Source organism: Anopheles gambiae, chromosome 3 (assembly GCF_943734735.2).
Source record: "Anopheles gambiae chromosome 3, idAnoGambNW_F1_1, whole genome shotgun sequence".
Taxonomy (NCBI): domain Eukaryota; kingdom Metazoa; phylum Arthropoda; class Insecta; order Diptera; family Culicidae; genus Anopheles; species Anopheles gambiae.
The window spans coordinates 92,815,326-92,842,759 of record NC_064602.1 but is presented as its reverse complement, the minus strand read 5'-3'; the positions used below and the strand labels follow the sequence as shown (position 1 = coordinate 92,842,759).

The 27,434-nt window shown below is 45.3% G+C and overlaps 2 protein-coding genes across 2 annotated transcripts; both read left to right on the top strand.

Annotated features, from left to right (window-relative positions):
• The first annotated feature begins 4,092 nt into the window (after positions 1–4,092).
• Positions 4,093–26,050, top strand: LOC133393348 (uncharacterized). Its single transcript, XM_061658004.1, has 6 exons — positions 4,093–6,195; positions 10,003–10,540; positions 22,935–23,053; positions 23,138–24,152; positions 24,215–24,343; positions 24,415–26,050. The coding sequence occupies exons 2-6, from the start codon at positions 10,041–10,043 to the stop codon at positions 24,755–24,757; spliced, it is 2,106 nt and encodes a 701-aa protein (XP_061513988.1). The 5' UTR covers positions 4,093–6,195; positions 10,003–10,040; the 3' UTR covers positions 24,758–26,050.
• Positions 17,261–19,583, top strand: LOC5667935 (uncharacterized). The gene has a single exon (XM_001689221.2). It carries the CDS (start codon positions 17,261–17,263, stop codon positions 19,358–19,360), a length of 2,100 nt encoding a protein of 699 aa, XP_001689273.2. The 3' UTR covers positions 19,361–19,583.
• Positions 26,051–27,434: the final 1,384 nt, after the last annotated feature.

Genomic DNA, 27,434 nt, shown 5'->3' with positions numbered 1-27,434 from the left:
TTTGTTTTAACACATATTTCACACCCTCTTACGATGTTACGTCATTATCGCCAAAGTTTCTTCTTTACAAACCGTTACGCAAAGTTTCATTTAAAAAAATCCGCCTGCAGAAGCTCGTGGCTGCCCTAAAGACCCCGGCGTGGGTTCTGTTTACGTTTTGCGCACCTTCACGCTCGCGGCGAAAGGTGCCGCCGCGGTAGCCTTCCCCGCTGAACACGGCTGTCTGCCACTACTTTACGAGCTTGTGTGTGTGTGTGTGCGTTCGTGCTTCCGCCGTATCGACGACTGCAACCTTCGCACACCACATTTATGATGAGAAAAATGGATTTTTATGCTTCCATTAAAACTGTCTCCCTCGTTCTGGAGTGTAGTGGCTGTGGCTGTACTGTGGGCTGGCTGGTACCCACCCACCCAACACACACACACACTGCCCAAGGGCACCGCATCATTATGTGCCGGGCACGACGCTACCGACGACCGACGAAAGAGACGCCCGCGTACCGCAAAACCACATAAGAACGACGAAAAGAAATCACCCCCAAACCACGCGTTATTGAACTTTACGCGCGTTTGGGACGGTTGGCTTTCCCGCGTCGCATTGTTTCGGGGAAATGTGGGGGAGTCCCTTTGGCACCCCTCCCGGGATCTGAACCCTCGCCGTTCGCTCCCGTTGTTGTGCAAATGTGCGGAAACGATCCGTCTGTCTCATTATGCACCAGGGCCGCGGGCCAGACCGGGGCCGGATCCCCCTGACGGCGGTGAAATTTGACCATGGGGACTTCCAATTTGCACTGCTCTCCGACGCGGCCGGCCGGCACACTGACGAAGGGACTGACAGGGACACAGCAGCAAAAAAAAAAAAAACAATAAACAGACAAAAAGAACCGAACAAGTAAATAATTGAACATTAACCCAAAAGGAGAATGCCGCCGGTGTCCCCAGGGTAGCGTGTGCGCTAATTCCACAAAATCCCTCATCCCACCACCGATCGCCCAACTCCGGTCGGGTCACTCCAATTGTCAAACGATGTCAAATTGGCAAAACGTTTGCGGCCCCGTTTAATCCAGCAGGGGCCAGGTTCCGGGAAATTGATTTAAAGTTGTGCGCCTTAAATCACCACCAATCGATCGCTCGAGTGGCAGTGAGCGAGTCTCGGTCGTTCAACTGAATTCTGGGGAAATTCAATCCATCGGAAGGGTTCGAAGGGTGGGCAGTGGGACCGAAGTGCGGAGCGTAGCATAGATCCACCCTTCGGCCGGTTTCGCCAAAGTGTCGCATTTATGATGATCTTTTCTAAAACAAAGTGCGAACGGAGGGAAAGAGCTAGGAAAGGCAAACTAAAAGACAAATCGGCAGCTACTTTCTTTTCCACTTCACTTCCCTCTACAAACAGGCCCCCTGGGCTGGATTTGATGACGCTGTCATATTTTAATGACTTTTTTGTTCAGGTTACCACGTTTGCTTTGCTTCTTCGTGTGGCAGATTAGACCGGTTGCAATTTGATAGTATAATATCCAGGCCCACAAAATTAAACGCACACACACACATATACTCGTGGGTGACACCAGCTAGATGCGTGTCCTTTCTGTGTCCCTGTTACCCTGGATTGCATGGTGGACGAATGCAGGAATTGGCACGGTTTCGACCGTTGTTTGCTCATTTTGGATGTCCTCATTGCGGTAGCGCTTAGATGTTTGGTTTCTCTGAAATCGTTTTTTTTTCTTGCTCAAGTCATCTAATGCTCATCTCGACCAAAAACAAAAAACTAGCTTTATTTGCTGACAAGTTGAAAATGAATGCGGTTTTGTGGGTGTGTTTTTTCATCTTTCAGTTTAGAAACGTTTTTAGATTTCGACTGGCAGGGTTTACAGGATCCTGTACAGGCGCTTTTATTTTGCTTAAATATTTTTCTACTTTATTAACATGATTTTCATCAAGTTGCTTGGAATAATTAAAAAAATCAAATGCTATTTAACGGACTTCTCTAGAATAAAGATTGAATAAATATTGAACAATGTATGATAATTCATTTCAACTCATCTTGAAAGATTTCCAAGTACTGTTAACTGTTGTTGCCAAAACTCAAATATTGTAATTTTATAAAATGTTTGTTTTAAACATATAAATAAACATGATATGTAAAAAACAATGTTTCGATGTTTTGGTATATTCTACTGACGAAAAAAAACATTCAAATTTATTATAATCTGTGTCCAAAATTAATAAAATTATAGATTATTGAAACGTAAAACAGATCACATTAATCAAAATATACCCTTATAATCAGCTTTACTGACATTATAAATTTAGTATAATAATGTTTTATCAACTACCTTGGCCCAACAGTGTGGAATGTCCACCAAATAATGGTAGATGGAAATTTTTATTTTTTCATTTAGAAATTATACGAGTTGCCGACGCCCCGTTGCTCCTAGCTAAGAATAATAACTCTGCACCAATGAACCAATTATACGAATGACCAATTCTTATAGTTCACCTCAGAATAAAATAAACTTGAATACAACAATAACGCAGGTTAGGAATTATTTAAGATACAATCTCCGCTAGCAATGCTTTCATTTTCCTTCATTTATTCTCTTATTTATTTTTCATTTTTGAGTAACAAATAAAAAAATAAGTAAATAAATAAATTAATTAATTAATATATAATGTTATAGTTTCAAATATGTTTAATTTTAATGTAATATAATTCATCACAACTACCTTTTCATTTGTTTTACAAATTTAACACATCAGCGTGTAAAAATATTAATATAGAAATCAAGATTTTATGGAACAATATCTTTAGTAGTATCTATAATCTAAGTAGTAATATCTTGTAGTAGTACAAACTAATCTAAAAGAAAAACGGAATCACGTTGATCCTTCCGAGTTCTTATCTCTGAAAAATGTTGCACAAAAACCCTGCAAAAAGGATCCCGCACATAGAAGATGCCATATTAACATTTCTAAATTTAAAATCCAAAATCGGAAAAAAATCCATATGCAATTAAGACGACCTTTCGCAGCGTCATTAAAACTGCTCATTGCAAGCCGTAGAAACAGGAAATCAAACACAGCTACCAGCGAAAGCAATTCTCTAAACATACAAAGCAAACAAAATAGTAGTAACGACTCGTGCACAACAATGTGCCCGTTTTGCCGAGGCAAAACATTGTAGCAAACCAGCAAATCCCAGGTAACAGGTAAGCAATGGTAACAGTTAGGAAAATGTACACATAAACACGACACGAATGCCAATATCGACTATTGGTCGGTTGAGCTCGTTTGACGTATCAAATTGCGCTTCAAAAACTACACCGTAGCTGTAAGCGGGAAACCTTCGAAATCGTTATCTTGTAATTAATTTTCCAACCCGGAGAGAAATCGAGATCGGCTGCTGTTTTCGCAGTGGTGCATCGCATTTGCAAATCGCTGTTATCGCTCTACTGTAAAAGTAAACCCTGTGCAACTAAGCTATTCGTCACATTTTATTTTTTTCTAGCACATTTGTCGCATCTGTAGCCTCTACCTTGTATGTTCAAACGGCGCCGTGCTTTTGGTGTTTTTTGTTGTTACACACAGCATCCAATGGCAAAGGGGCATGAACGTCTTGTAGTTTTGTTTGTTTTGTTTTGCTTTTCCGGAGCATAATATGCATTAAGTATAGAGTTGTTATCGGTGCTTTTCAACCATCATACGTAGAGCAATAGTTGGACTTTAGTAGTAGCAACTGTTATCATGAGTGAAGAAAAATGAGTAAATTTTGTACATAAAATATTTTAATTTTTTGCTGAAGTAATAGCCGCAATTCATAAAATCAACTTCAGACCACATGTACCACTGCAACATCGCTAAATTAATATAACGATTATCTTAGTTAAAATGAACACTATTTTGCTGCGAATAAAATAAAAAGCTCTCCAGGATTACAAATACACACCAGCTACGAAAAAATAATAAATGCTTCTTATGCTCACAACACAACCCGGCCGGCAAACACGCGACCGTGTTCGACACCCTTGGCGTCCGCGTAGCATAGCGTATACGCGATGTCGTGCTCTTCCTTTTGCGCGACGACCGAGCACGCGGCGACCCTACAGCATAACTCCGGCACGAGCTCGGGCACGGTACGCGCCAGTGCATCGTCGGTCGCCGAGCGCACAGGACGTACCAAGCGGCAGCAGCAGCAACCACAAGGCGCCACAAGCGTAGCGTTGATACAGCTCGATACGCACGATACAAGCCTTTGCGCGAGAGCCACAAGCTAAAGACGCGAGCGCGTACGCGAACGGCATGGTGCATCCTTCTGCCATCCGAGCAGGCCCCCGTGAAGGACAGATTGATCGTAAATCACACACGAAACACGGTGCGGTTTTCCACCTATTGCCTGCTTTGATTTAAAAACAAACCAAAAAAACACACACAAGCGGCATTTGACTTTTCCAAGCTGTGAATCAGCTGTTCCTGCCTGTGCATTCCTTCCTGTTTCGCGAGTGGATCGTGTGACTGATGGTGTGAGGTGATTGTTGTGATGTTTTTATTTTGTTATATATTTGTGTGTGTGTGTGTGTGCGAGAGGATAACTCATCGAAAGTGAATTAAAACGACAACAACAAAAAAACCCTTCAGCGGCTCCCTTTCCCACGAACCGGGATTGACAGCTTCACAAGACACGGGCAGTGAGGTGCACAAGACGGTGCATTGCAACTATGTGCACCACGACTAGGTGTGTGCATTCGGCGGCGGCGACCCGTCAGCTGTGCTGATCTGCGTGCGAGCGTGCGTGCGTGAATCATCGCGAATGCGTTTCGGTCGTGCGATTCGAAGGCAATTAAAATAGATCGCCGGCCAAAACCGCCATCGTCGTTGTGGCTTTTCTCCTTTATTCTTTGGCAACAATAAAAAGCAAAAAAAAAAAAAAAATACGGGTGGAAAATTGCCAGACAATCAGTTCAGTGCCACCACGCCCGGCTGGCGTGGTTCAGTGATTTCAGGAAAATCGGGAAAATTTGAAAAGGCCAACCCGAACAGCAGGAACACGTGTGACACGGAGCGGTGTGATTTATCGCACGGGATAATACAGCTCTACACAGCTCTACCAAATACAATTCGGTTCGTGTTCGGGCTGTGCCGTCGTCGCCTCCTTGCTTGTGTCACAACACGCGCCGAAGATGGCGCAGAAGCGTGCGGCCGGCTGGTCGCAATCGTTCCGCGACTCGTACGCGGGCGGCGCTATTGGGCGATGCTGATTGCATTGCAAGCGACACTCGTCCACTGGCACTGTCTGTGCGTGTGTGTGTGGATTAGTGCGTGCCAAAGACATCGATCCGTGCGCTCGCGATCTCTTCTGCGTTGTTAATCGCACGCGGCAGTGGCAATCGGCGTTTGGTGAAGAAACTCGTGTCCTTTTGGACAGTTGGATTAGAAAACGATCCAAACTGGTGCTGGTGGTGGAATAGCGATCAGCAAAGAGGGCAAAAGAGACGAAAGGGTGCGCACCGCCGTTCTTTGCATCCCGCCCCGATCGCCACTAATCGACTGCGGTGTCAAATTAATCGTCTCGATTGGGCGTTGAAACGTCGTTCGTCCGTCCGTTCGCGGTGAGGGATCTGTTTTTGGGGTGGCAAACCACCCCCTGCCCCCCTTTACGCGCCACATCCCTGTGGCCGGGCGTGCAAGATTAACGCCAGTTTGGCCGCCCGTCGTACGCGGTGGAATGACGATGATTTATCGGTACTGAGGCGTAAAGGTTGTCTTTCACCCCGATTACAACGCCCTCCTTCGCAGCCAGGTAGGCCTCCCCACCTTCCCCGGGGGCATAAAACCTCAACCGGTCCGCGGCGAGCACATCGTTGGACATCTTGGCCAACGCCGCGGATCGTTAGAGAATTGGTTCGGTTTCACGTGCAATTAGCCCGCGCGTACGCGAGCACCCATCCGCCGCGCCAATCGGCGAAACGAGAAGTACAGGGAGGGTGGACCCGTGTGTGTGTGTGAGCGTATTTGTTGTGTGCCCTATCTGTGCGTGCGTGTGTGTGTTTCATGTGCTTTTAAGAGTAGAATCGATTTTGATTTTGAAGGCTAAGTGGTGGCGGTGTGAGAAGAAAAGCGACACACCGAAGGGTGCGCGCCATTGCGACGATTTTTCCGATTGGACGACTCACCAAACCGAGCCCAATCCAACCAACGAAGGTGAGTAGCATAAGGGAGTGGGAGTGGTGGAAATGGGGGTGGCGATTATATGTACACCGAACCTGTTCGATGGCCGACGCGAAGCTATCACCCCGGTCCGATTACCTCCGGCCGATTGATTGGGGGATTAACTACAAGGCGGGGAGGTGGGTGTTGTGTTTTGATACACTTTCCCGGAATTTGTTTCACCACCTGGCCCTTCTTTGTGGGTTTGATTTCACAGAACAATGGTTTAGAGAGTGCTTTTCCTTCGTTTGAAGGAGCAGAATGTTTGTTTTTCTGTTTGGCTTGCATCCCTTTTGTTTTCGAAGAAAGGGTAACGTTAAAGGTGTCGAGGAGTAGGGGGAGAGTTTATCAGTAAATTTAAGTTGATTTTTTTTGTACAAATCGAAAATTGCAGGCTAAGACAGCTTGGGGCGGAATGAACATGCTGTGCAAAGAATGTGGATTGAATTCCATGTAAAAGTTAGACACATTCCGTTTTCTATACCTTTGCCCTCTAGTCATGCCATATCCAGTGGTGTACTAACTGATGTAATTCTCATTAGGCTACCACATATGATTGTGTGTTTTTGTTTACATTTGGATACTTTTTGCTGCAGTTTCATACTGTATTGTTTGTCCTATAATATAAATTCAATTCGATAAGGATAACGCACAAGTTTTGAGAAGAAATGAAGGCATTAGGATTGGAAAATGAGTTATCACAATGGTTTGTTTAAACTAAAACTTATCATAAGTGATACCATGGATCGATTGATTAATTCATTGAACCAATTTAGACAAAGACTATAACCAAAAAGAGAGAAAGCTCTATAAGATACAAATTGAGAATCATTAACCTAAAAGTACTTATGCTAGAGAAGTCCTGAGCTAATGTCCATTTTTCCGCAATTTTATTTCATTTCCATACTTTTTTATGTACATCTCAATTTATTATGACGAACTGTACAGCTTGTGCTCAATTATAATGTAAAATACAACTACACAAACAATGAACAGCTATCCTAGCAATAATGGAGCTAAATGCTCTATTACCGTCAATCAGTGTTGTGATTGTATAAATAATGCATCGTTTGTTTGTTTGTGCCCTTTAAAACTCTCTTAATATTTTAATCATCAAATTACATGTTGCTATACATATAAAAATGCAATTTTTTAATGAATTTGATCCTGCCTGGAGAGTATGTACTGTTATTTTTCAAATTACGGAACAGCTTTAAACTTCGGACACTCATCATGTTTTTATTGAATTTCGTCCCATCCAGTCCTAGGTCATAACGCTTTTTAATTTTACATAATTGCCATGATGTACTAGAATCAATTAAAAATGTGTCTAACCCCTAGTAGGTCCTGATGTCACGGTACATAATCATTTTTCTGTCGGTCAGTAGTCAATCAGATGCGTTCTTAGCAGTTTTTTTTCCTCTTAAAAACAGACACCAGTAGAATTACTTCGATATGTTCTATTCTCTGGTCCAGATGCATTCCAATAGAATGGAATCGATGGTTGCAAGATTGTAATCATAGTTGCAACTACAGTTTATTTTTCATATTGTACAGTGAATTTCATTATAACACGTATTTAATACTGTCTAGAATATACGAGGCAAGATTTGTTAACACGTTTTCAATTCCAGACAACCGCAGTAAATTGTGTTTCATTGCTTAAAAATATGTTCTTAGACAGGTGTTTTTTAGATAACTAGAACAAAGATTCAGTGATGATAATAAAACAACAATTTTTGAAGATAAATGTGCTCAAAGCCTTGATGGTCCTACCGGGAAGATCGTCGAATAGCGCAGCAGTACTCCGGTTTAATGTATCTACGAGAGCAAGAGAAACAGCATCTAAGATCCGTTTTCAGTAAGACCATTGCACTGTCAGTGTAGGAGGACACCGCTATTCAGAATGTTTGGTCCTTAAAAGATGTCAAAACCCTAAAAAATGTATACTGTGTATGTGAATGTGAACATTTTAAGTGATTTTTTTAGACTGTCCGGAATATAAAGCAAAATATCGTTGAAGTTTTTATAAGTTTTTTCAATGTTTGGTATAAAATTATTGGAAATCTTTTGTTCTTTCCAATTAGAAAGGTTTGCTTCAGTAAAATGATTTTAACAGAGATATGACCGTTTAAATTTGAATCAGTAAGAGAATATTCCATAAATGTCTTAAGCGTCCGTAATTCGAAGCAACACGATACTGATTTAATCAAGATTAAATAAAAAACAACTTTACCGAGTTTCCTTTACCAGTTCAACTGCTTCAGCTTCATTTCCAATCCGTAAAATCCCATATAAACACTCGTAAAATGTGTGTCAAACGTAGAGCAATTATTATTTTAAATGTTTTCTCTGTTTGCTGATAAAAATAGGATATACAAGTTCTGTATGGTCATACATATGATCATCGCTAAAAGTTGAGTTTATATTAAAAGAAAAACCATATCCAATCTAATATCGAATGATCATCTAATGAACACACACACAGGCACAAAATGCGTCACACTTTTGTTGTACTAGACACGCCGCTGTCAAACCATTGCCCTGCCGTCTTCCGATAATAGAACAGCACCGTTTTTGCCGATAGCATCGAATGCAGTTTCGAATGCAGCATGCGTCAGCTCGGGTTGAATGGTCACAAAAATAATGCACATACGAAATCATTGCCTGCTCCATGAGTCACACGATGCTGCTGGAGCAAGAGAAAGAAAAAACAACTCATTTGCTACTAATCAATGCAAACACACTAAATTGCAGCGAAACTATAAAACGGCATTGCACATATGTACCTTAAACGAGTATACAAATAACGTAAATTAAAAAAAATTATAAACAGAAAAAGGCCACACACAAACACACACAAACACACCCAATGGAGCTACCAAGGTTGACCTCGAATTCTAAACAAAAACGATTTCAACCCTATTTAGAAAGCAATATACCACGAGCAGCAGACGAAAGGGACGGTGGCGAGTGCTGTTTCTTGCACAGAATGGTTGTTCGCGCGCTCATTCATAAATAATTTGTCGCTAATTCATGCTCGCCCACTGAACGGGACGTGCCGTCAAGCGACACGTACCCTTGCTCTGTGTGTGTATGTTTTAGTTTCCCATAAAAAAAAAACAATTTAAATACAGCTCCCGAGAATCGATAGTGCAAACGGGGTCCAGTACGCTCAGTGTCACGATTCTTTCGTTAGTTCGTCCCTCCAATTTCACCCCTTCCAGTCGTAGTGTCCAGCCGTACGGGTCCCAAAATATGAGCTTCCTGGTCGTGTGAGACTGTTGTCTGAGACATTTTTCTCCGTAAAGTTCGCCCCCTCGGTTGAAACTGCCACCGTACGCACTTCGCGGCGTGAGACGTGACTCCCGGACAGTGTCGTAAGCTCAGAATCTTTGCGCCGCAGAAAATCCCCAAACACGGAAATGTCGCGCACGGCTTTCAGGCGCACGGGGTGTCGAATTCGTTTGGTGCGCCCGCTTGTAAAACAAAATCTTCCCCGTTCGCCTTCTGGCAAAAAAAACCTCTCGTCTCGTTGTGGCCTAGTTGTTTGTCGTGTTCGCCAAGATGTCAAGCGCTGGCGTTAGGTGCGAAGATGCGAACTAGATCTTCCCAGGGTCGTATTTCAATGCGGCCATGGGGTGAAAGCGAGAGAACAAGTGGGCAGGAGGGGGGGGGGAGGTGTGGCTACAAGCGTACATGTTCTAGCGTTCGACCGCATCGACAGTCCCCCAGACTCGGCTGGTGATTTTTGAGCTGTGAGCGGTGAGATTCATATTTCACTTCTGCTTCCATTTTCAGAACAACGAGCGCCGCGCCGCAACCGTTGCATCTTGTGCATGTGGTGGATTGGCAGGCCAGGCGCAAACCAGGAAATAGACGCAAAACGGTCGCACACAGCACACAGCACCAATATGTCAAGCGGTATCGTCTCGCTCGCCGTCGTTAGCGTCGTCGTGCTGCACGTGCTGCTGCTGTTGTTGCTGGTGCCGGTTGATGGTGCGGTACGTGGCCCCACCGATCGGCACAGCTTTGCTTCTGCCGCCAGCAAGCCTCCGATCGATCGGCCAGGGATTGGCCGGTCGGCGTACGGTGCCGGCAGCGGTCATCGGCGGCCCGGGAAGAGTTATGCCTGTCTGCAGGATTTGGCGCAGACCGTGGTTCCACCCGGTCCGGAACTGGCCGGCGGGGACGATGGCGAAGCGACGATGGCACTGACGGAGGACCGCACGGTGGTCGTCGGCGAGGACGACACGGACGCTGATATCGACGACGACATTGATACAGGGAGCGGTACGAACGGGACCATGGCCGGTGGTACGCCCATCGTCGTGCGAAGGTGAGTTGATGCCAGTGTTATTAAAAATGATAAATAATAGGGGGATGTTTTCTCTTCCCCCTCGTTTTATTGCTTCTGTCTTTTGGAACCTTTTGATATTTAAAAGTTATATATTTTTTTTACTCATTTTCATGTGTGTTTTTGTCATGTTTATGATTAATGTCTACAACCACTTTACCACTGCAACACTTTGTTGATATTTTATTAATTTATGTTTTACGAACGACAATAGACACGTTTTAAAAAGTTTCGTTTTCCTGTTGTTGTCTCTACCGTCCTTTTAAATACAAGAAATATAAAGTTTGCGTAATTTTTATTTAACTTTTTTTTATACTACATATAAGTTCTGCGAAATCTAATTTTAATATTTTCAAAAATGGTTTTTAAGTTTGTTCTGTTGTGTTCATTATGTTCGTATGAATTTGCTTTTATCTTTAATTTGTTTACCTTTTTTGCCTTCTTTACGCGTTTTTCTTATCAGTTTCATGATTTGTATAATTGTCATTTGTGTTTTTGTCATGTTAATGACAATTGTTTACAACTTATTACACAATAATACCTTATTGATAGTTTATTATTTCTTATTACACAAAATACACAAATTTCAGAGTTTATATTTTGGTATTATTGTTTGCTTTTATCATTTTAAATGCTTTTAATATATGATTTGATAGCTTTTGTTCATTTTTTACTTTTACTTTTATATTATTTCTTCCGTCTTTATTCAATCTATTTCGTCTTTAGCGACTCTATTATTCAGTCTTTTGACAATTAAAATCATATTTACAACATTATATTTATAATTATCGTGATTTCTTCCATTTCATCGTTACAAAATTGTACTAACTATACAAAATGTGCATTTGCTTCATACCACAACCGTACATAAAAACTACTACAATCGCTTTAAAAATCATCAATCGTACCGCGTCACGATATCCCTCGCCCTTTCTGCTACCTGCTTTTTATTTGCCGACCTAGAACGGAGCCACCGGTTTTACTTTCGTTCGACTTGTTCAACTTACACTACTGTGTAAGGCCTCCCCTTTGGGAGTCATCACCGTCACCATCGCCCGCATGCAACGGGGGCGTTGACGGGGGTTTATTTCACTTTAACGTGTTATTTGTTCGGACCTCTCGCTGCTCCGACCCAGACCGCGTCAAGTCAAAGGGCACGAACGGACGAAAAAAAAAATCACTTTTGACATGCTAATCATCCATTAAAGCCGAAGGCTCCTGCCAGTCCCGCGGGCTGGTTGAATCGGGTATGATGGTGGAGGAGCAGGTTCGTTTGGCATTTTTTGTTGCCGTAACTTCACGCTCCACTCTTACAGCAACAAAAAAGCTACATCGAACGGTTCTGCTACGCGCGTCGCCGTTGAAGATGGCGGTATCCAATTATAATGCTTCCGGCATTCGATGGGGCTACATTTTGCCACCATATTCACAATATCGTCAACTGACCGAGCGCCACGAGTAACACGAGCAGCCGTTAGTACATAACGGAGGATATGTAGTTTTATTCGTGGGGTTTTTTTTTGTATTATTTGGCTGTTGCTTGCAGTAATGCGAGCCTTCCGCGCCATGGATTAGGGTCGGCGATTTGGGCGAGGGTGCGTTTTAGTGTTTCCACTATCGTGTGCGATTTACTATGCCAAAGGAGAACCCTTTCTCTGGGCGAACACAATTTCGGCGCTTCTGACTCGTGTTGCAGAGCAGCATGGGGAAAGAATAACATGCAAAATTGATTCGTACACGTTGAAACAAAACGAAACAAAATAATGGGGGAAATAAATCACACCGATTTGCTTTAAGGAGCAAGAAGGGCTCAGCGCCAATGAGCCGCAAAACCACAATGCTTTTGATTGAAATTGTGTTGATCTTTGAGTATTGATCTATGACTCTTACTGATGTTAAAGTTCGATGCATCCGAGATGCGGTACCACTTTGCTGTACCACAATATGTAATTGGATCATTTTGTAATTTTCATGCCGATTGGTTTTGAGTAAAATGAATTTCCATAACCTCAGTACAACATTTCTTATACATGGGCTTAATCTTTATTACCTCTTTTAATATAAATCCGGCAATGGAATGGACCCTACATAAGGCCTGGTAGCTGTTCAAAGAAAGCTCCAAGCCCCATTAGTGGTTACGAGGGCAGACTTTGATGCTTCGATCCTGTGGAGCTGATAATGCTCTTTATTTCTGAGGATATTTCACTGCTAGGTCTGAAGTATTCTTTTATCGTTTTATACCTACAGCCGATTCTACAGATTTGGCGACGTTGCTCTATTCACTTCACGTGATTCACCCGTAAAAAAACTTTTAAATATATATTAGATTAATTTTGCAATTACAATTGTTTTGGATTTGTATAATTTACGATCGAAAACATACTAATTTGAATAATCGTTGAGTGATGTCACAGCGCAATCATTGTTTCTTCATAATCTTCTTCTTCTTTGGCTCAACAACCGATGTCGGTCAAGGGCTTACCCATAGCAGGATAGTCAGTATTACGCATGGGAGCACGGCCCATTCGGGGCCTAAACCCAGGACAGACAAGTTGTTAAGTCGTTCGAGTTCACGGCGGTACCACGAGACCGACATCTACGTAATAAATTGTGGAATGGAATGGAAAATAGATCCGAAAGGGAATTTATTTGCTTTGTGTCTGATTAAGTTTAGCTCGAATTGAACTTAATGTATAAAAATAATATAGAATTTCGCACAATAAAACCAACCTAATTTGTGATAATAAATGCAAATATGTTCGTATCATCAGAATTCTGAACTCCCCATTTGCGTCACAGCTTCAACTGAAACTGTCAGCAAGAAATGAACCTTAATTTTCCCCCCTCCCCCAGAGATAGTGCATTGAAAGCTCCCAAAAATGAAATCAATCGCTCCGTTTTGCTAACTAAAAACCCACGTTCCCAGCTAACTTTCCACCGTGTGACGAACCGTCACGGACCGACTTGCTGAAACCAATGTGTCACCTGTGTCTGGCGTGATGGGGGCCTTTCTGTGGCGTTCCTTTTTTTGTTGCTCTCCCTCCCCGCGTAGACAAACAGACAGTGCCACAGGGCCAGAGTGTCCTGTAGCCCGGTGTCGTCGTGTCGCAGCATTGACGCTGGCTGGCGTCAACGTGAGCACACGTGAGGGGTTCGGTTGTAGTAAGCGAACCGAGCGAAGGGAGCAAAATAAATTATCTCTCTATGACTCTGCCCGCCCGATGCGTCGATGTCTGTGTGTGTGAGTATGAGTGCAGTGGGAGTGGGACGACACAAGCGTCAAGTTCCGGACAGTAATGATGGACCTAACGCCTCGGTCCCCGCCGGTCGGCATCACCTTCATGCCGGGTCCGAAGTAAACAAACATTCCGCTGGCAAAGTGGCAAAGGCGCGCCAGGGGGAAGAGTTGCCAGCGTGTGGCATCGCGGCGGAAGCGGACGATGATGCAAGCAAAGTAAGGATTGAAGTGGTACTTCCTCACTATCTCCCCTGCCCACCTAGGCACTTGCAAACGAAGACGCAACCAGCGAAAGTAATATGATACACCCGCACCCAACATGCTGCCAAATGCCCAACCCCCACCTATCCTCCCCTTTTTCCTCATCCGTGGACGCCTGTCGGAGATGACCCGAATCCGGGCGTTGAAGCGAATCGCCCAAATCGACCAACTCTGACATTCGCTTTGCTTGAAAGTAGTTCATTTATCTCCCAGTTTGAGGCACTCTCTTGCCCCACCGACATCCCCACTCACTGGCTCGCCCTCGCTCAAGCAGTGCAGCAGTAATGCAATGTCCACACCGTTGCCCACACAGTTACTTAGAACCTCACCCCAACCTTCGGGGTGGATACCGGCGACGCAGTTGACATTCTTTTCTTCTCCGCTGAGAGTACGGAGTACGAGCGGTCATCTTTGCAGATGAATCGTCCAAACCACCCCCTCCCCCTCTCCTTTCGACGACACTGCCGGATCGGTTCCATTAAACGATCATTGTTCACGGGTGAAAGCAAAGCGGAGTGTGTGTGTGACGCATCGGCCATACCAGCCGGGCGCCATTCAGTGGCAGGATACGCTTCCTTACTGGTCCGTGAAGTGTGGTTTGCGTGTGTGTGTGTGTGTGGTAGGAAGGAGAAGGTGAAAACGGGGAGAGCGTATAATGAAAAAATACACATCCACCGACGAGAGATGAAATGATGCTTCACTTGACAGCAACGTCAACAGAGACACAAAGTAAATGCACACACCAAGCTGCAGTCGGAACGCATCAGAGACGGTGGACGGTTTCTGGAGCGGGTAGCATGGGATGGCAGGCAGAAGCGCACCGGCAGCGAATGTCGGCAGGGTTGTGTGTAGCATCTTTTAGAACGTTCGAAGTAACGTTCGCTTAAGCGGCGGGGAAGCATTTGTTTGTTTGTGCAAAGGACCCAACCACTGACATAATCGATCAACCGATGCAAACGGTTGGAATTAAGTTGTACTCGTACCGGTGGTCGAGAAGCTACTGGGAGGAAAGTAATAATGAAGTGCACTGTTACTAAGTGTGTAAGAAAGTAATAGAAAGTGTTTTGAACTGTAATAAGGGATGGAATGTAGAACACATCTTTTTGAGTCACTAGTGCATTAGTTTTGAAGTCATAGGACAACAAAAATTTTAAATTGTAAGAAGTTTTTTTTGACTATGTAAAAGTGTCATTAAAATAGAAACATGAAAATATAAATAAACTCTTAAAACGTCAAATAATGTAAAATTATTACGTACGCTAGGAAAAAAGAGCGATCTTATGGTAATTAAATCGATTCTATTACTTTAACTTCATGATCAATACTTAAGGCGAATGGTCTTTTTAACAATTTAGGAAAATATAAGTATAAGCTTTAAATCAGGGGCAGAATGTATGACTTAATTATATTTCAACAATTTACGTGCAATGTAAACATAAAATTGTACCACTTCATATATTTCACCTCAAACACATTCAATACTGTTGCACGATGTTAGCAAACTATGAATGGACAGGTGTTACAGTATGTCAATGCAAGAAATAAAACAAAAGCTGCCAATAAATGGAAAAAAGATTGATTAAAATTATCTTAATCGTAAATTCCTTTCAAAGTTAACATAAGAGACCTTAGATAGTCACATAAATGATCTTTGGATCTAAACATAAATTCCTAACCACTAAGATAGCCTCTCAAAACCGAAGAAAAGCTTCGATATCATCGTTACTGTCCTAACATTCCTTGCATTAAGCAACCTCTGGTGCCATGACCAGGATCCAATCGATCGATTATATCGTATCGACCATCCTTCCCACACTAAAACTGAGCACTAATTAAAAGATAAATCTTTCTTTCAGTTTTAATTACCCCAACTGTCACAACAAATCGCACACACCGCGCCCATTCGATGGCTCTATTCGATACGCTTCGGTTTGACAGTATTGTCGCGCATTTGATCGTACCATGATTCAAGCATGCTCCGGACGCTTTGCGCCATCTATTAGCGTATATTGTGGAGTAGTGGGGTGCAGGGACTGGAGGTAATTTTCCGACTTCATTTGCGCGCAGGCATGACAGAAATTAATTGCAATTACAATTACACGCCAACGCCGCATGCGGTCGTTTTCGGTGACAGGATTAATTTACCATTTTTCCAACGAATCGCGTCGTCTGGCCTTCGGGGAGGCGGCTCCCATCTAGGGTGCAGGGTTGAAGCGTTGCGTTCAAGAGCGGTCCAACTCGTCTGCGACAACCCTTTATTGGAGCAATCATTAATGATCGGAAGATATCATAAAATGATGGCAGCCCATGCCGAAGATGTCATTTGCATCATAATTTATGAGTTACTACTGTTACCTGTAGACCTAACGGAACGGTGACTGGGGCTAACTGCGCGTCTGGTTCACTTTCCATTTTCCCTAAAACAGACAGGGGGAAAAAACGGCATAGCCCGTTCGGCACAGGCTTCTCATCAGTATGTCAGGCACATACTTTTGCGCAAAACCGCGGGTGAGGCATTCCAATTTTGCGTATTATCTGCACCATTTCTGGGCTGACCGCAAGGTCCGTTTTGGTTGCTGATTGGTTAAGATTGGACATTGTGCCCAACCTCTTGCGGCCAGGCTGGGGGCAAATTCCCCAGTGGGACGTACGTCCCCCTCAAGGTAGCCGTGCGCTCTGATAATGATGCCCAAACACATTTAACAAATCTTCGCTACAGATTAGATATCCTCCCTTCGGGCGGACGATCGTGTCATTTGCTGCACGCAAAAATTCCTCTCGGAATCACAAACGCAGCACACACACACACACACCGTTAAAGCGATGCAGCCCACCCGATATCCTTAAACTGTGCGCGGGCAAACATTGCTGTGTAATGATGCTGATTATTTGAAAATCATACAGCAGTTAGCTAGTTTTCTAATTAACTGCACTCGTGCCACGCGCGGCTCGTGCCAACTGGACACTGCACCATTTCCTTAATAGGAGCCTCCCTGTTTTTTTGCTGTAGCTTCCACGGCAATTGACACAACCATGACCAACCCTAATGCGGCATAATTATCCGAGGATCCGTTCACGCAACCACGCGTGATGTGCATCAAATGCGAATAGCCGCATCGGAAGCCGCTGTGGTTGGCATTCCTTGGTCGACCGATGCCCGCTGATTGGAGAAATAGTTCACGGCGCGTTCTCGTACGGTCAGGATGTTCGTTCTGTTGGTTGGTGCGCTGCTGCTGGCACTTTTACCGTCCAGTGTTGACGGCATCGTGTACGTGCGGATAAGGAACGAGCGTGGACCAACGGCAGCCCGCGCCGGCATCCAGTGTCTCGAGCTGCTGAGCCATACCTACTTTCATATGCGCGAAACGACGCAGATTGAGAACATCGTCATCTTTTACCTGCAAAACCTGAGCTCCCCGGCCCGGGAGATCCTGCTCGGATATCTGCAGCTGCATCACACCGGTTACGACATCCACGAGGACGACGATGATGATGATGAAGACGACGAACCAGAGTCCCAGTTTCAGCTGAAGCTCATGTCCGACTCGGTGTCGTCCGACGACTTGCGAAGGGCACAGTTCATGGACCACAAGCAGATCGACTACTACGTCATCGTGATTGACAGCTTCGAGGGTTTGCAGCGTGCGCTGGACCGCATCAGCGCGACGGCGGCCTTCAATCCGCGCGGCAAGTTCGTCGTGCTGTACAACAATCCGAACGATCGTGACTCCAACGCCCGGCTGGCGAACCGGGCCCTCGGCCACCTGTTCGTTGGCCACCACTCGGTGAACGTGCTGTTCGCGTTCGCCATCGACGCCACCAGCTACCACGTGTACACGGGCGATCCGTACCACGGCGCTACCGACTGTGGCCAGATGAAAGCGCTCAAGGTGGCCACGGTCGTGAACGGGAGCTTCGCGAGCCGTGCACTTTCCACCGCCATGATCAACATCCCGAAGGTGCCGCCGGAGCTGGAATCCTGCACGTTTCTGCTCTGCACCCGCGTCGCGCCGCCCTTCATCGATCTCGACTGCAGCCGCGGGCTGGAGCTGCAAATAATGGATCTGTTGCGCGAGTCGATGAAGTTCAAGGTGAACGTTTCGTGCAGCACGATGGACCGCGGCGAGCTCGAGCCGGACGGGAGCTGGAGCGATCTGCTCGGGCTGATGCGGGCGGACGAGTGTGACATCATTGCCGGCGGTTTCAGTCCCGACTTTGACGTGCACGACGCGTTCGGCTCGACCACGCTGTACCTGCAGGACTACTACACCTGGTTCGTGCCGGCGGCCGGCCCCGACGCCCGCTGGAAGCTGCTGGTGTACATCTTCGAGCCGACCACCTGGGAGGCGTTCGCGGGCGTGCTGTTCGTGTCGGCGCTGGTGTGGCGGCTAGTTGCGCACTATCTGCCCGAGCTGGCCGCCCATCGGGAGCTATCGATGTGCTTTCTGAACACCTGGAGCGTGTTTCTGTGCATTTCGGCCAACAATCGGCCGGAGTGTAATGCGCTGCGGCTGCTTTTTATGGGGCTGACGCTGTATGCGCTCAACGTGACGACGATCTACACGAGCATCTTGATCACGATGCTCACCAATCCACCGCTCGCCTACCAGATGGACACGATCGAGGAGATCCTGGCGAGCGGTGTCCCGATCGGTGGCCGGCTCGACAGTGAGGATTGGTTCATAAACGACTTTGCGGACGATCGGCTCGTATCGGAGCAGTACAACGCTACCTCCGAGTTTCAGCCCTCGCTCGATAATCTGCAAGCCGTAGTCGAAGGCAAACGATCACTACTGATGAGCCGACTGTACGTGCGCAACACCAAGTACAACGGGCTGGTGCACGGGTTGTCGCGGGACGTGTTGGTGACGCAGATCGAGATGATAATGGAGAAGGGATTCCCGCTGCTGCCGAAGTTCAACCGCATCCTGTCCAATCTGATCGACATGGGCATCATGCAGAAGCTGTGGAGCGACTTCCTGTACAACGTCACGATACTGGATCGGATCCGGGCGCACAGGGCACTGAGCGAGGCGGACATTCTAGCCGCCTCGCCCGAGGTTGTGCTGACGCTGGATCATTTGCAAAGTGCGTTTGCGCTGTACGGGATTGGGATGTGCTTGTGTGTGGTGGTGTTTCTGTTGGAGGTGCTGTCCAAAACGCGCTGGATTGGGAAGGGGCGCGTTGTGTTGGAGAAGCGATGGGATGCGCTGCTGGTACGGTTGCAGCTGAAGGAACGCACGGCTAGGGAAATGACGATTCGGCCAAGGAAGATGGTGAGATTCAGGAAGGTTTTGAAGTAGTATCTGTCAATTTGCCATGGTTGATAGTGACACTCTAACGCGTATCGATAGCAAGAGCTTAGAATCAGTGATAAATACTGTAAATCTATTTAAAAAAAATGCATTTACAAGTCAACACAAGTACTAATGTGCTGGATAATAGTAATTGTTAGTTAGTTACCACCAAGCGGTTACACAATGACACTGATAATTGATTGCACTTCCTTGATGATTGCATTTTAACAATCATGTGTAAACAACCTGTTACTGATTGTTGATAATAGTGTGTTCGGTTTCAGTTGCTTTGATTAACCACCACGCAGATGTCTACAGCTATAAAACTGGTTGTTAGACTGAGACGTCTGAATCGTCGCCGTATGCTCTATACATGGTACATGAACACTACATCCTTACCCACCCAACTACACTGGAATGTAGTCTTTAGTTTAGCCAAGCCAAAATTAACTATCTAAGCTTCATCATTAGCCTTAACAGCAAGAATCTAGCCGATAGACTGCAGGGTTTCTCTAGCCATTTCATAATCAAACAACTCAAACCCATTTAACGAATTACAATAATGATCTGCCGAACGTTACTTGCACAACATTCAATGCTTAATTAACCTTTTTTAATGGCATGTTTTGCGCATTTGAAATAAGATTGTATTAAACAATTTCCTATAATACGATAACCTATAATTAATCTCTAATATAGGATATTGTTCTTTACTTCATGAGACTCAACCATTAGTGTTTTTCTTTATTCTACTCGATGGAACTCATCCTGATCTCAAGGTAGATCTAAATACATGTGTGACGTCATTTCGGCCTTGCCTGATTTGGTTAAAGGCTAAACACAATCCTGCTATAGGATATCTTCCATCTTATTTGTGCTAGTGGTATTAATCTTTTTCCTTTACTAATTGCTTTAATCAAAAGGGTAAAATGAAGGCAGCGGAAGTCAGAAAAACGGGCTTAGCTGGGAATGGAATGCAGTTTGCATTTGCTGCTACAAATGGAAGGTCACCTATATTGCTTTGCTTTGCTTTTGCATTGCTTTGTGTTATGGGAAGGATCATATCTCAAAAATGAGATACGATCGATATTAGATAGTGTTGTGGACAGACCGCTGCCTCATCCTGAGGGCTCACTGTTGACAGCAGGGATGTCATCCTGTGACGTCCTCAGTGAGGATCGCGGCGCGAGAAGGACCAGTCGTCCTCTCCCCGCATTGCGTGTGTGTGTATGCGTTGTTATTTATATACGTGTTAAATGTATTACCATACCAAAGATAGTGATAATATAACATATTCTGTTTGTGCCGTACATCGTCCATGTTTTGTTTTGTGCGGACACAACAGTGGCGACGAGGATGGGATCCTCCTCGCGTAGGGGGGGATCCTACAACGAACTGACGCAGCACCGAGACCACCATCGCGGTTCCACCATCGCACAACCGCCATCGCGCAGGATAGGCACGCTCGGGCTTGCGCGATGCCCCAAAGAGGATCCTCACTCCGCTGCAGCACTATACCGGACAAAGCGAGGGGACATTCCGCTTTGGACCGTCGTCACACGGCATCACCGCCGCCCGCTGCAGCGTCATCGGACACACACTGGTGCAGCATCGTCATCGCGGCACCACAGCCGCCCTTCTGCACCAGCATCATCGCGGAGCCCGATAAGGCACAGTGCTGAGGCATTTCGGCTGCCCCCTGTGGACCTTCATCGCCGGCGCTCCAGCTGCACAGGTGCGTCTCGACGGCGACACCACTGTCGCCCCTGTGCAGCACCATCACATGTGTCCCGAGTGCACAGTCGTCGTGCGCGGCATCACGGTCGCCCGCTGTGCACTCGCATCGTCATCATCATCACCATCATCCTGCGCGCCCTGCACAGCAGTTCACCGGCAGCGAGATCACGGTCGCCCCTGTGCAGCGGTTCCGGCTGAGCGGTCCAAGCGCGCGCGGCACCACGGCCGCCCCCTGCTCAGCCGCACATCGACGCCCCAACGGCAACAGCATCCGGAGAGCTGCCTCATTAGCATCATCGGCGTCCGGAGCAACAACAACAACACTAACACCAACAACAACAACAACAACAACACCGCAGCGGCTGCAACGGAACGAGCGAGCGCAGCACATCGGCTGCCCCCTGTTGCAGCCCGCAACGCTCATCCCGTTTGAGCGTATGGCATGGAGGCCGGTCTGCACTCCCCCCCGTTACATAGCGTCCCATGACCCGTACGCTTGCCACGCCGGTTTTATTCGTAATAAAACCGCTGCGTTGGCTTAAGCCGTACCGGCTTAATTAAAACGGGGAGATGTTGTGGACAGACCGCTGCCTCATCCTGAGGGCTCACTGTTGACAGCAGGGATGTCATCCTGTGACGTCCTCAGTGAGGATCGCGGCGCGAGAAGGACCAGTCGTCCTCTCCCCGCATTGCGTGTGTGTGTATGCGTTGTTATTTATATACGTGTTAAATGTATTACCATACCAAAGATAGTGATAATATAACATATTCTGTTTGTGACGTACATCGTCCATGTTTTGTTTTGTGCGGACACAACAGATAGGATAAACCATTGTAGAACTGGCCATGCAATAAGCTATAACTCAGTTTTAGGAGCCTAACACTAGCTTTTTAGCAGCGAATGGTAGCCTGGAATCATACAAAATGACCAATTCAGCTCATGAAGAGTATGTAGTGTATGTAGTCTTAAAACTTAAGTCGTGCAAAAATCTTTGGAATATCATTGATTGAAGTATTTGTTACTTTTAAGAACACATCATTCAAATTAAAAACTATACTTAACTATGCTTAACTTATATTCCTCTTGTTTGATTTAGCATTTTAAGCTAAATTCTATTCATTATGCAATGAATAAATAAAAACAAAAAAGAAATCAAATTAAATAGCGAATCATCCATAAAAAGTAATGCTCAAAGTGAGAAGCAAAGGAGATTAAGTGATGACGATAGCCGTTGTAATAAATGTCGACACTTTTCGAGAGTCTCTCGTCACAACTTTTTCTGAACATTTATCTCCATTGCATGCAAATAGCGATATTATTGCAAGGAATTATCTCAAGCACTTTTGAAAAACCCCCGCCAATTCAACTCACAAGACAAATAGGCGCCGCAAACCGGAAACTGGAGTCGGCGTAAATTTTGGTTCTAAATTTACTGCCGCCCGTCCCATCGCTGCTTAATCGCTCGCAGTAACATCCGAAGTAATGCGTGCGAAGTAAAATGTAATGGCCAGTGATCCGAAAACACTTCACCCTTCCATCCGAACTACATCCATACACCGTAATCGAACATTTTGGGAGCGTCAGCTAGAAACAAATAAAGTTGTCTGCGGAGCGTGGCGATTATGGTGATGATAAATTGTCTGCCCCTTCGGTCGTTATGGTGGCGCGCTCTACCCTCTGCTCTGAGGGCAAGCCAAAAGTGCACCATAAAGATGACAAATCACTGCAATTAAAGTGGTATAAATTAAACAAACTACTTCCCTATTTTTCCATCCTCGCTGCCCGCTCGTACCCGAATTTTTGCTTATTTTCTGTTCTTTCTATTGCTTCTTGTTCGCACAGATACTCGTTTCGCTTGCTGGATACAAGTCCGCTTTCCATCGCAGTAACGACGACATGCTCGCGAAAGGATGACTCCTCCAGTGTCGCTCCTAGATGGTGGGTGCAGCACGAAGGACGCTGTAAGTACCGATCGATCAGTAACGCACAGACAAGGACTCATCGGGACTCACGTCTTCTTCAATGGTTTTCAAATCCCAATCTAGATATTGCTGCACAGACCAACGGGAGCCAATTCTTTCGCCCATGCGTCCAGCGTGGACTTTACCAAGTGGTCGTGGACGCAACCACTCTTCCACCCTCCAGTGCCTGCACCTGCCGGCTCGGGTACAATCGCAAGGGTGCGGAAGAGTTTCGCAGCTGGCCGTTCCGTAACCTGAGCGCACCGGCACGGATAAAGGTGCAGCAGCAGCGCCGCCGCTACGTCGTGATGATCAAGTGGGAAAAGAGCAAGCTAGACATACACGTGATGAACTACTGTCTGGCGGTCAGCACCGGTCGGCGACAGCGGACCCTCTGCCAAGCGCTGGGTAACTCCATCCATCGGCCACCCTGCGACACGATCGCCGTCAACGACTATCTCCACCGGCTGGCACCGTGGGAAGAGCGCAAGCTGGATGGGAAGGTGGAGACTACGATCGCTTGCACCGGCACCCGTACCCGCCAGCTCATCCGTGGCATGAAGCCGAACGTGACGTACTACGTGGACGTGTTTGCCATTCACTCGCAGCACAACAATCTGTCCTTTCTGCTCGGATCGACCCAAGTGCAGCTTAACCGTACCCGACCGACACAGCTGCTCGAGGGAAAGATTGTGGTTGGCAAACTGTCCACGCTCGGCGGAATATCCCTATTTAACTTTAAAGTCCCCAAACGATCGACGAACAATTTCTTCAAGCTGCATCTAACACCCTGCGGCGGTACGGTCAGCCTGGAGGTGCTGAAGAAGAAGCGCCGCATAATGGAACCGGTGCGCGATGTGTACTATCCGCGCACGATCACGGTACGCAACGTACGGCCGGGCGAGCGCTACCTAATCCGGGTGATTGAGGCGGACGATACGTCACGGCTGAACCGCATCCAGGTGGCCGTTAGCTCGCGGGAAGACTTTCTCGATCTGCCGCGGATGCCGCACAACACCTCGATCACGGAGCTGGTGCCGCTGCGCAAGTGCCACTCGAGTACGATCGCGTGGTTCGGCTCGCCGGACAAGGATGTAACGTGAGTTTATTTGAGGTAGTGAATAAAAAAATAAGTTACTAACATTTTCTTTCGCCTTCCAGTTACTGCGTGTATGTGTTTAAGCTTCCAAAGACGCAATACTACATCAGCAATGTGAAGATGCCGACGTACTGCGAGCTGGAAAGCCGCGATGTGTGCAATCATCCCCAGTTCCACAACAAGCACTGTTTGTAAGTGTCATTTTCGGCGAGTTTTGTAAAAATGTTGTTAATTAAATTTGTGTATCCTTTTCCTGAAACAGTAACGGCAACGAGTTCAATCCACTCTCGCTCGACATTCCCAACCTGCTGCCGGAGCACTACTACACCGTGTTTGTGACCGCCATCTCGGCACGGGGACGCAGCCTGCCCTACAAATCGGTACGCATCAAGACGGCCCCCTACTGTCTCGATAGCAATCAGATACCAAGCGGTGGCGGGCTGGGAGGCACCGGCAAGGGCAGCATCAAAACGATCGGTTTCCGTAAGGCTGCCGGACAAAAGCGTCGCAATACGGCGATCGGTACCAAAAATGCGCTCGCCGAACGAGGTACATCGAAGCGATCGCGCAAGCAGCGGGGACAGACGACAAGCCGGAATGTTTAGGCTCGATGGAGTAGCTATTCGAGAAGGCTTTTGTACATATATATACTTTCAAAATATCCACTTCACTCCAGTTTAACTTTGAGCGTACCAAAAAAAAAACTCTTACAAGAAGGCATAGAAAGCAGAGCAGAAACATCCAAAACCATGGGCTGCGACTACGCGATTTATATTTGCAACCGAAAACCCTTTATAAGGGTTTCTAGTACGTTAGGCTAGTAGCAAGTAGAGGATAGACACGTAAGAAACCCTGGAAGCAAATTGCTACAGCACACGATTTAAAGTGAAAAGCATTACAGTAGAAGCTTGCCAATCCGCTTGCCAATTACGTTTGTAAGAACTCTCTTAAGAAGTTGTGAAACTGCAACCCAAAACATGAAACTGCAACACTTCTTGCTTCAATGCGTGTGGCAATTGTGTAGTTATTAGCGTTAAGTGCGTTGAAAAGCATTAGAAAGGTAAGAATTGCATGGCCTGGCTGGCACTAATATTCCATAACGATTCGTCACTCAAAAGCTCATTACCGATATGTCAGGAAGGCAAATAATAAGACAGGCAAAGCAAATCACATCCACCAGCGTCGTCCGTTTTGTTTTTAGCCATTCTCAAATGTGGTCCTATTAGACTGCCGGTTGACAGGGCGTGGGCACCGATGATAATCCGACGCTCTGGCAATCGCATGTCTTGCACTAATTGATTTTGCTGATAACGAAGCTTACAGCCGGATACCAGGTGTAAGGGACGATTTGTTTGTGTTACAACGATTTGCAATTGGTTAGCAAGAGGGCAAAAAACAACACACACGCAACGGGCTGTGTTGGCGGTGCGGTACCGGTCGATTCAATTGCACTTTAATAGAGCCACCAAGCGTCTCCATGCATCCAGCGGTGCACACGCTCGTTCAATGGCCCCGGCGTGGGGCGATTAGCATCGAGTGTTTATTAATTTGCAGCAACTACGGGCAAAGGAGCACTTCCGTAGCAACTTTTCCCTACGGTAATATCGGTACTCGGTATCGGTAATATAATTTTCTGTTTCACCACACGTGCGAGTGAAGCTGTTATCACACATGTGTTTTGTTTTGTTTGTTTTTTTGTTTAACTGCGGAAATGCAAAGTGAACGCTGTTAGACAGTCTTCTTTATCGAGCTCTTGTTGCTTTTTTATTATTTCTGTGACATGATTGGTATCATCGACCCAACCGTCGGATAGTGAGCGCACAGTGATGAAGCAGCGAAAGGGGCAGATGGACATAATAAATTTAACGACAACTTACAACTTATAATCTAAACCTAAATATTCGCTGTTTTACTTTTTGGTTGGTTGCTTGAAGGAAAGAAATGTTTAGAATGGTAATTCACACTAACCTATTCTCTATTAACTTACTTTCTTCATTCATTATTTAATTAGTTTGTATTTGTGGATGAGTATGTAGTACTTTTTATTTGTATTTTTGTTTTTTGTTTTTATTTATTTAATTTTCATTGATTTAGTTTTTCCTTCATTTTGGGGGTGTTGATGTATTTCTTGCCCGCATTATTATTTTTATTTATTTTTTTGAGGTATTTTTCTGATAAAAACTAATAACGCATCTAATTATTGTTCTTATCATTTATTCTGATTGAGTTTATTTCATTATTATTCTTATAGGGTTTTTTTTAACTATTTCATTTCATTTCTCGCCTTTTGTACGGATAAAAAGAGTTAAATACAGTGAACCCTCTCTTATTTGAGAGGCGATGGGACTGTCGAATAAGAGGGGTTTTCAAATTACATAGGTGGAAAGTGAATGAAAGGTCCATCCAAACATGAAAGAGACAGAACATTTAGTATGCAGCCTTAACTGTTGCTATAGGAAACTGCGAACAGGATTGCCAATTTGAGCATACATCATTCAATAAACATGGCAACACCATAAACAAATAAGAGGGACACAGATTTCAGAGGTTTTCCAGATTAGAGGAACAAAAATGTACTGGAAATCAAGGGACTGTGCAAAATGTTCAAATAAGAGAGGTTTTTCAAATTGGAGAGGTGTCAAATAAGAGAGGGTTCGCTGTACATTGAATATAATTTTTATTTGTTAAATTCTTCCTTATGTAAAATTTCAACATATATTTCAATTTACAATCTTTTGGCTGTGCAAAAGTGTATGTGTGTCTTTCTGTGAAATCCAAATTTAAAAAATGTTAAATGTATCTGTATTTTTCAAAACAGCTAGATTTCTAGCTGGATTAGAAGCGTCTTTCATACATCAAGGACCAAAACAAAAATATTAATATCACTTTCCATCATAGTTCCATCCGTTATAGCATTTTCCAGACAAAACATACGTAATCCATTGTTCCCTTTGTATGAGTTTTCCTTTTTATCAGCAGAAGAGAGGGGGGAAAACATCCATTATCAGTCAGTAGCACCGCGATTACGAGGTTGTTACGAGCGGTGTTAGCGTAACCCGACCGACCGTGGTGCGATAAGCGCACCGATACGCATTTTCCTTATAAAACATTCAATTTCCCCGGTACGGCCACGCTTTCGCACCGTGACAGTGGCTCCAGTCGGGCGCGTACAGCTGGAAAACCGCGACGCTCGTATGCTGTGTGGTGTGAACTTGACACCGTAGAACGAAGAGAAACGACTCCAAGAGTGTAAAATCATCACCACTTGTGTGTGTACTGTCT

Coding starts and splice junctions, on each gene's coding strand:
- LOC133393348 (XM_061658004.1), top strand. CDS start 10,041: ATGTGGTGGATTGGCAGGCCAGGCGCAAACCAGGAAATAGACGCAAAA. Junction 10,541..22,934: donor ACGCCCATCGTCGTGCGAAG/GTGAGTTGATGC, acceptor TTGTTCGCACAG/ATACTCGTTTCGCTTGCTGG. Junction 24,153..24,214: donor TCGCCGGACAAGGATGTAAC/GTGAGTTTATTT, acceptor TTCGCCTTCCAG/TTACTGCGTGTATGTGTTTA.
- LOC5667935 (XM_001689221.2), top strand. CDS start 17,261: ATGTTCGTTCTGTTGGTTGGTGCGCTGCTGCTGGCACTTTTACCGTCC.